General features: G+C 41.8%; 1 protein-coding gene across 1 annotated transcript; it reads right to left on the bottom strand.

The window, feature by feature from the left end:
• Nucleotides 1-953: 953 nt before the first annotated feature.
• Nucleotides 954-9,658, bottom strand: LOC137267994 (solute carrier family 25 member 35-like). Its single transcript, XM_067802458.1, has 3 exons — nucleotides 8,640-9,658; nucleotides 7,294-7,512; nucleotides 954-3,907 (listed from the first exon to the last, which is right to left on the bottom strand). Exons 1-3 carry the CDS (start codon nucleotides 9,033-9,035, stop codon nucleotides 3,566-3,568), a joined length of 957 nt encoding a protein of 318 aa, XP_067658559.1. The 5' UTR covers nucleotides 9,036-9,658; the 3' UTR covers nucleotides 954-3,565.
• Nucleotides 9,659-10,438: the final 780 nt, after the last annotated feature.

The following is a 10,438-nucleotide window of genomic DNA, read 5'->3' as shown; positions in this document are numbered from 1 at the left end:
TTTCAGTCCATGCTTTGCTCGATAAGTTTCAGTCAGCTTACAGAACAGGATACAGCAGTGAAACGGCCCTGTTGCGTGTTTTAAATGACCTCTTTTTATCATGAGTGAGTGAGTTTAGTATTAAGCCGCACTCTGCAATATTCAAGCTATATGGTCTGTAAATACTCGAGTCTGGACCAGACAATCCAGTGATCAACAGCATGAGCACTGATCTGCGCTACTGGGAACCGATGGCATGTGTCAACCAAGTCAGCGCCTGACCACCCGATCCCGTTAGTTGCCTCTGTCGACAAGCATAGTCGCCCTTCATGGCAAATTTGGGTTTACTTTATCGTGTGACAACGGGCAAGTAGGAATAATTGTGCTGTGAGATCTGTCTACGGCCTTTGATACGATAGATCATGAGAAGCTAATTGTTACTCTGAAGCAAGTGATTGGGATTGATGGACTAGCACTGCCATCGTTTACATCATACCAAGCCAACTGATACCATGTTGTCCAGAATGCGAGCTCAAGTAAGACATTTCTCAAGTTTGGAGTGCCGCAAGGATTTGTCCTCGGGCCTATCTTATTTCACCTTATACAAATCGGTACCTTGGAAATCTAATCTCTATCATGAATTTGGACATCATGGTTATGATGACGATACTCATTTGGTGAAAGCATTCGGTCCAAAGGATTCTCAGTCTGCAGTTGACCAGATGAAGATTTGCACCAACAAGATTTGGTGTTGGATGGATGTTAACATGCTCAAACTCAACACTGATAAAACAGAAGCCATGTTAGTGTTTGGGACCCTTAAGAGCAGAAAGACAGCAACTATATCAACAATATGTGTTCGAGAGTCTCATGTCCAAATATCAGATTGTGTAACTGGGATTACTTTTTGGCAGTGGTCTCTGCATGAACAGGACAGATCCGGTGAAACAAGTTCTGAGAAACAGCACACTTGATATAAGTAACAAAATTTATTGACAGAAGTACAACTACTTCTCACAATAGCCTCTATTATATTTTCCACAAATGACAGGTGTTGGTGTTTTCTTGTTTTGTAAAATACATTCTGGTGTTCAATATATTATCACACATTCAAATCTGTCAAGGTTATGATGCGTCCTTGACATTATCCGCATTATTCATATATCCGTAGATTATTATCCCTGACCTTGGTCTGTAACATACTCATGGAAACAAATAAGGGAACACATTAAAGTACAAGTGTTCCTCTATTTCCAGAATTTCCCCCTCAGGGCAATGTATACCTTGTGAAGAAACCTGGAAATGAATAAAGGAACACTTGTACTTTCATACTTTCACAAGTTCCCATAATTTTTCCCTTGAGTATACCTTGATATTTGTGATCTGGTGGAAATCTGTTCATTTACAACAACAATAAGGCAAATGATAGCTGCCATGGTGACTGGATTCAGACATACTTGATAACCATCACCTGGTGTCACCATCAGGAATAATTTCATAAACATTCACCATCATCCTTATCATAATCACAAGGATCTTTATCAATGTACAATTTCGCTGCTGGTATTCTCATCCATCCTCACCTAGCAGCATGTAGTGAGAATACCAGGGTCCTTCAGGAATTTAATCTCTATAATGCAGGATTACCTGAGAACTTGGAACTCTCCAAACTTGGAACTCTCCAAAGTTATGATACATTACATTTTCACTCACCCAATCTGTCTGTCAGGTCAATACACACAACACACGATATCCCATTAGTCCTTTTTGATTAGTCAACTCTAACATTGGCAACTAGCCCATTCAATCTTCAGTCTTTGGCACCTAGTCAATTCAAATAGTCTTTTTCAATTAGTCAATTCAGTCATCAGTCCTTACCTAGAGCAAAATTCACACATCACTCTTTGCCAACTAGTCAACTCAAACACCATCTTTGCTAACTAGTCCACACAAAACTCTCAGCATTACAATAATTATAAATGCACAAACATGCTATTTTCAAACTGTAATTTAAAAGAATGTAACTATGAAACACATACTGGTTTGAGAAATTTGGATTTTATGGCCCTCTGTAACCCTTCACTGATACAGTGACTAAGGTGGTCCACTTACAACTATACATCACCATCTCTTTTACACACAAGGCCCTCATCTTGAGACCCTCATCATGAGACCCTCAACATGGGGCCCTCATCACGAGGACTTCAACATGGGGCCCTCATTAAGACCCGCATCACAAGACCCTCATCACGAGATCCTCAACACGAGACCTTCATCACAAGAACCTCATCATGAGACTCTCATCACAAGACCTGCATCACAAGACCTGCATCACAAGAACCTCATCATGAGACTCTCATCACAAGACCTGCATCCCATGGAAGAACAATGATTAGTGAGGAAAGGTAGCCACTCTGGGGCATACTCCACTGTCCTGATCAACCTCACTAGTCCATGGTCACCCTTCCTGGTGAGGACTGGCAATACATATTTACTTATGAACAAATTTCCTCAAAAGGATACATCTGAATGTGATTCTTTCTCCTGTTGAGAATAAGCAAAACACTGCTATAGGTGGTTGTCCTCAACCTTCCCAATGAGGTAGGCAAGGCAAAGCCATTTGGGGGCATAATTTATCTTCCTCATATTAATGTGCCAAACACAACTACACTTGGTTGGAATACACACATAAGGAGGCAAAATTTGCCACTACATGTGTGTATCAGCTCTGGTATGTTCCCCTCTTGACAAAGACAGGCAAAATACAGCCACTACCTGTGTCTATCAGCTCTGGTATGTTCCCCTCTTGACAAAGACAGGCAACATACAGCCACTACATGTGTGTATCAGCTCTGGTATGTTCCCCTCTTGTCAAAGACAGGCAACATACAGCCACTACATGTGTGTATCAGCTCTGGTATGTTCCCCTCTTGTCAAAGACAGGCAACATACAGCCACTACATGTGTGTATCAGCTCTGGTATGTTCCCCTCTTGTCAAAGACAGGCAAAATACAGCCACTACATGTGTCTATCAGCTCTGGTATGTTCCCCTCTTGACAAAGACAGGCAACATACAGCCACTACATGTGTGTATCAGCTCTGGTATAGTCCCCTCTTGTCAAAGACAGGCAAAATACAGCCACTACATGTGTCTATCAGCTCTGGTATGTTCCCCTCTTGACAAAGACAGGCGACATACAGCCACTACATGTGTATCAGCTCTGGTATGTTCCCCTCTAGACAGAGACAGGCGACATACAGCCACTACATGTGTATCAGCTCTGGTATGTTCCCCTCTTGACAAAGGCAGGAAACATACAGCCACTACATGTGTCTATCAGCTCTGGTATGTTCCCCTCTTGACAAAGACAGGCAAAATACAGTTACTACATGTGTCTATCAGCTCTGGTATGTTCCCCTCTTGACAAAGACAGGCAACATACAGCTACTACATGTGTGTATCAGCTCTGGTATGTTCCCCTCTTGACAAAGACAGGCAACATACAGCCACTAAATGTGTGTATCAGCTCTGGTATGTTCCCCTCTTGACAAAGGCAGGCAAAATACAGCTACTACACACATACATCAACTCTGGTATGTTCCCTTCTTGTCTTTTTGAGGTCGCTTCCACATGGAGTAGAGTTTGCGCACCTCGTCCCACAGCACAAGACTGATGACTGTGTGGGGCCCCAGTCGAAAGTAGCTTGCCCCCCAGCCTTTGTAGAATCCCCAGATCCCCTCTTTCCTGAGAATCTTCATTAGACAATCAGACACCCCAGAGTACAGCAAGCCCTTTCCTCTTGCATCCACGCCTTGGTTGTAGAGTCTGGTCGTCACCACGTCGAAGGGTGTCATGAAGCAGGTCACAATGATACCGCTGGCCATGCTGGCCAACAGAGCATTCATCCAGCTGTCTTTAGGAAACCACTGAAATATTGATTACAATTGTCATGTTGATTACAGTTGTGTCAACCAGCTGACAAAGTGAAGTGTGGTTATTTTGCTTTCAAACAAAAATATTCAGATAATATTTATAACATTCAGACTCATTAAACTATATACACTAAAATTTACTTCAAAGTGTCCTAACAGGTGAGGGACATTGGGTATGATATATAACATAGGTGAGGGACACTGGGTATGACATGGCTATATAACATAGGTGAGGGACACTGGGTATGACATGAACATATAACATAGGTGAGGGACACTGGGTATGACATGAACATATAACATAGGTGAGGGACAATGGGTATGATATATGACATAGGTGAGGGACACTGGGCATGACATGGATATATAACATTGGTGAGGGACATTGGGTATGACATGACAGGTGAGGGACACTGGGTATGACATGGATATATAACATTGGTGAGGGACATTGGGTATGACACTGATACATAACATTGGTGAGGGACATTGAGTATGACAGTTATATATAACATAGATAACTGACATTGTGTATGTAGGGACTGAAATGCTTGACATAGGCCAGATAATTTTAATGTACCTTTGTGAAAATAAGTGTGCCCATACCTTCTGACGCTCCATTCAAACTTAAAACATCACAATTATGTCATTTCCATAGATATGAATATGTCTGTAAATATCACGTAAACCTGTAAACTTGTACCGCTATGTCTCACAGTCCCTGATGCACATTACTGTCTCTTCTGCCTAGACCCTTCAGGAATGCTAAAGCCCTAAATGAACATGATCAAGCAAGACAAGGTTCCTTGGGTTCTGAGTCTTCCCATCTCACTGGTGTTAATTTCTAACCTAAACCTGATTATTTGTCTCATCAAAAACATATATATTACAGGGGTCCAAAAATCTCATCGCCCAATGCCCGGGACAAGTCAGTTTCAAATTCGGGCAATCAAATAATGGACTACTAGATCATTTCTGCTTATGGTTTCAAACTGAAATACACTTGCATTTCATTTCCAATCTGCCCAAATGTATTAAGTCTTCTTTGAAGGGCATTTAGAAGTGAAATACATAAGAATGAAGATTTTATGGATATCAACTTCTTTATATGCGAACACAACGTTTCGGAGTTAATGCTTACTCCTTCATCAGGTGACCTGATGGCCCGGTGACACGGATCATTAACTCCGAAACGTGTTCTCATATAAAGAAGTTGATATCCATAAAATCTTCATTCTTTTGCCCAAATGTAGCTATTAAATTTTGTAATGATATTAAAGCAGGGTTGTCTTTCTTTGCTATATGTCACATTTTGATAAATATTCCAGTAAACACTAACATGAAATACCACGTTGACTTATTCTTTAATTGGTTCATCAACATGATTATGCCATAAAATCAGGGCCAGTGTAAAAGTAGTCAGAACAAATACTTTCTTAAAGTCACTTGCCCTGTGATATGTGGCTTTTAAAAAAACATTGTGAACCCCTGTATCTATGAGACTACCCTATCCATTGCCCTGTGACAAGTGGCCTTAAAAAACATTTTGAACCCCTGTAACTAAGAGACTATGCACTTGTCTCACCTGCAAATGTGAGAACAAAATTTCCTGAACACTATCATGACTGTAAAAGCCTCATTTGTCTCGGACCCATGAACTATGACACAAACTAGGTTATCATCCACAACGACTTTCCCCGTCATGCTCACAGGCATTCAAAATGGCTGTGAGATTTAGTGCCATAGATAAACAGTTTGATGGGGTGCAAGAATTGATTTGAGTCATTTAAGTAGGTCAAATTTGTTGCATTTTCCATTAAATGAATCATGCTGCGCACATATTTTTTACAATTTCTCTTTTGCAGCCTGGGCACATTTAAAATATTTCATCCAAGCCATTTCAATAATTTAACATTCCATGCATGCAAATTCAGTCCCATCTCAAGCCCTTTTACGGCATGGTTATTTAACATAGATATAAAACATTGTGTATGACACAGCCAGATGAAAAGTAACTAGGTAACTTGGTTAGTGTATTGTATATTACGTGTGTGCCACATGAGATGTGAACAATGTGGACAACAGGCCTCAGTGTATTACGTTTGGCTTGGCCACAGAAGAGCCTTTGCAGCTATATCCCATAGGTGTATCACACTGTGAATTCATGGGTGTATCAGACAGGTGTATCACATTGTACATTCACGAGTGTATCAGGCAAGTGAATCACAAAGTGCATTCATGGGTGTATCAGACAGGTGAATCACATTGTACATTCATGTGTGTTTCTGACAGGTGAATCATGTTGTCAATTCATGGGTGAATCAGACAGGTGAATCACATTGTGCATTTATAGGTGTATCAGATAGGTGTATCATATTATGCATCCATGGGTGTATCAGACAGGTGTATCTGACTGTACATCCATGGGTGTATCAGACAGGTGTATCTCATTGCATATTTATGGGTGTATCAGAAAGGTGTATCACACTGTACACCATGGGTGTGTTCAACAGTTATAGCACAATGTGTATGAAATGAGTTTACTACATGGGTATATTACACTGAGTATGACATAGATACTGCATTAGCTCTACCCACTGCATCACAGCGGGGATCTGTGACACGATATATGATGATGGTGTAAGACACAGACACACACTGGTCTACACTGGTCAGAATCAGGCGGTAACCTTGTGGCACTAGTTGAGTACAGTGTGCTAAATTTAGGCTGGTCCTTTGGTCCCTGGCTAGTGAAAATTCACCAGGACCACAAACAATAAATTTCATCCTGGACGCCAGTGAATTTTGTATAGTTAAGTTAGTAAATCTATGAATGATATTTTGGAGCAGTGAAGTTCAGACGGGACCACTAATTCTTGTCCACTCACTGGTCCTATTGGTAAATTTTGAAAAGGTTCTTTCCCTGAATGTGAGCACTGTATCTGGAGTATACTTTCCGGCAACAAAGTAAAGCAATGTATGTATAGTCCTAAGCTCTACGTATCAGTGGTGAATAGATGAAGTAACATATGGTGGTGACCTATCACATGCAAGCAAACCTATGTCAGCACTATAAATACCCCAAATCCAATACTATAACCCAGACCTACTTCAGTCATAGCATTTACATAGCTGTCTGCTTGGGGGCCCTATACGTACATACAGAGTTGACCAAATCTTGATAACTATGCAATAAATTTGCAGAGAATGAATATGCTGCATATTTTAAAGATAATGGTGAATACCACAGAAACAAGAGTAATAAAATGTTTCCATCAATAATACATACTGCAAATCATGGAATGATTTGCCAGCTACATACATGTGAAACAATCCCACTTAGGAAGGCCTACAGATGTCAACAGACACACAGCACAAACCTTGTATTCCACAATGTAATCCTTGGCGATGGAGAAAGTGGACAGCTGTGATGCGGATCCGACTGTTACCCGGCAGATCGCAGCGTTGACCCCTCGCCATAATCCCACCAGCCCGAACTGGGAGTATATAGTTCGTATCCCATGACTCATGCTCTCATGGGGATGCTGGGTTCCCACGGCGATGTCCCGTACAGCCTGGGCCTGAAGATGGGTTTTCACCTGCATGCACACAAACACAGTTGCACACCGGTGGCATAGAAAATGTGAGAGATGTAAGGTGCTGTGCAGAGTGCAAATCATAATGAAAAATCATAATAAATGTGGAAAAAGCGGTAACTAAATGGGTCAGGCAGCTGGCTGTGTGTGCTGGTGGTTAGGTTCTTAACTCTCTGGGTGTGGGTTCAAATCCCACATGGAACACAACCCAACAAAAGAACTAAAATCTGTACTTTACAGAAAGTGGAATCCCAAATATGATGTTTTACATCTGATCAAATTCGAGACAGCTTTGGGTATTCAAGGAACAATCAGTTAAAATGAATGGCTAGTCTCAACCATGATTTGAAGATTTTTTAAATTTACAAATTTCAGGCTTCATATTACCATGGACACATAATATCAGCTGTGTTGTATGTGATGGATGTTAAATATTGGTAATAAGTGACGATGGTGGTATGGAGCCTACTTAAAGTTGCTGTATTGTATGTGACGGATGTTAAATATTGGTAGTAAGTGTCCATGGTGGTATGGAGCCTACTTAAAGTTGCTGTGTCATGTCACTGTTCTTTAGTGAGCCAATGTGAGTATTCTCCCTGTTACCATGGACACTTATCAATATTCATCCACTGAGTGAGTGAGTGGGTTTAGTTTTACGCCAAACTCAGCAATATTGCAGCTATATGGCAGTGGTCTGTAAATAATCGAGTCTGGAACACACAATCCAGTGATCAACAGCATAAGCATCGATCTGCGCAGTTGGGAACCAATGACATGTGTCAACCAAGTCTGCGAGCCTAACCACCCAATCCTTTCAATCGCCTTTTACAACAAGCATAGCTGTGGCAAGCATGGGTTGCTGGAGACCTATTCTACCCTGGATCTTTGCGTGTCAACATCCACTGAGAATCAGGATACCACATAGTCATTGTACGTAAGGTCCAATACTGTGAATATCTATCTAGTGTTTATGACAGAATTATGCTACTGCTGACCATCAGTTGGCTCTACACCACAATGGACACAAAATATTGATGTTTATAGGTACGAGAGTACCATGACATGGCCCACATATATAAGTAGGTTCTTCTCCTACATATCCTACCAAACATAATCCCTTCTGAACATACCATGTAAAATGGGCTCCCAACCATGGCTCCAACACATCCTGCAAATGCTCCGGCCATGATGCTGCGCACAAAGCTTGGATGTCCAGTTTCGTCCATGGTCACTCCCAAGTTTATCAGGAGTTGGTAGCTTCCAAGACGTATACCGTTCATAAAGAACTGGTACCACAGCGCAGGGACAAGGCCACTCTGTAGGGCCAATATTCCATCATTTTTGGCTACGGTGTAGAAGGCATGGGCAGCGTTCCTGTAGTGAATGGCGTACTGGCCCCTTGATTGGAGTTCTCCCTGGAGCTGCATTCGCGTCTTCACAACCTCTAGGGGGTTTGTGAAGAAACCTGCCCCACATGTCGCTATGCCTCCTAACACAAACTCCACGGCTCCATGTTTCTCAGACATGTTGTAAAAGAGACAGGTGTATTGACCGCGTTCAGTCAGTAGAAATGTGCCTTTCAAATTGTGTGAAATGTATCAGATGGTGCACCATCTGGTCGACAAGTCAGCAGTGGAAAGTCACTTTTTGTGCGTCATTGTCATGCAGCTGACTTTCTGTATTAATAACGTACTTATGCATGTATGGGTGAGAGCCGTGCGTGAAGCTAGTTGCTGATCCGCGCGAGTGGTTCCAGTTAAGCACGTGACAACGGGGTCAGTGGCTTGTTTTGATTGATGTTTATCATAACTATGATAACTGAAAAATACAAACCAGCCAGGACGAAAGCAGACGTGAATCACTGAATTCCTTGCCTCACATTAGCAGACGACGTGTTGGTGGCCAAAGTCAAATTCATGCTGTCTCGTTGAATGAGGTATTTCATAATGGTCTGAGTCACAATGCTTTCCGGCGGCAATAAATCACGTGTCTCATTTCCGTGTGTGTCTTCTCACATTGTGAGTCTGATGTGTGCTCATTAAGCAAGCAGCGCGTGCTTGTACATTGCGTAGAAAATCATAGGCAGCGAAGTGGCTTACAGCGTGACCAAATGACGAAACTTCCGGCAAGCACCAGTATTTAGAGTTGTCTCCCCTAGATCGTACTCTATTAGTTTTCCCAGCGACAAACCATGGCAACCTGTGGTATTCCGTAACGGAAAGGGACGAAAGGGTGAGGGCCGACACAGGTAGCGTCCTGCTGAGGCTGTGATAATATCTATGCGTAAAAGAAGGAATTTCTATGAGTGACATAGAGTGAGATAGTGACAAACTTTATTGATGAACAGCTTTAATCCGGTGATACGACATTTCGATACCGATTCGTGTATGGTTGTCAAGCAAGTATGAAACTGGCAGAACTCGGGGTAATTTATATGCAGAACACTAAAAAAAGCCCAAAACAAGGATATGCTAATTGAGAAAAAAAACAGTGATTTTTCATATTTTTATTATAAACTCAGCAAAAATGAAAACTGGACACTCATTATTTTTCAAGTGGTGTTTTGAAACTTTTCTTGAAAGAGTTCTTGCTGTGATTATGGTAAAATGCATTGTCAAGGACATTACGTCACACATTCATTCTCCTGGTCGGGCCTATGTAGCAAGGGGGAGAGCACTGCACGCTAAAATCACGTTTCCACGTGCCACAAGTCACGTGACCTATTGATACACGTGCAACTGATCTCACGGTAGCAGAGTACACTGTCATCTCAGAAAAACACGGTTTTATGGTTCATTATTCGTTAATCTGCAATGCCACGACTGTCAAACATTCAGCGTGAACGTGCCATTGGCATGCTGCAGCTGCATACGGGAACGTCCGTCACTGATGTTGCCAGGGTTATAGTGGATGCAGTCGACAGACCATC

Source organism: Haliotis asinina, chromosome 16 (assembly GCF_037392515.1).
Source record: "Haliotis asinina isolate JCU_RB_2024 chromosome 16, JCU_Hal_asi_v2, whole genome shotgun sequence".
Taxonomy (NCBI): domain Eukaryota; kingdom Metazoa; phylum Mollusca; class Gastropoda; order Lepetellida; family Haliotidae; genus Haliotis; species Haliotis asinina.
The sequence above is the reverse complement of the archived record's forward strand: the minus strand, read 5'-3'. Positions and strand labels throughout refer to the sequence as shown.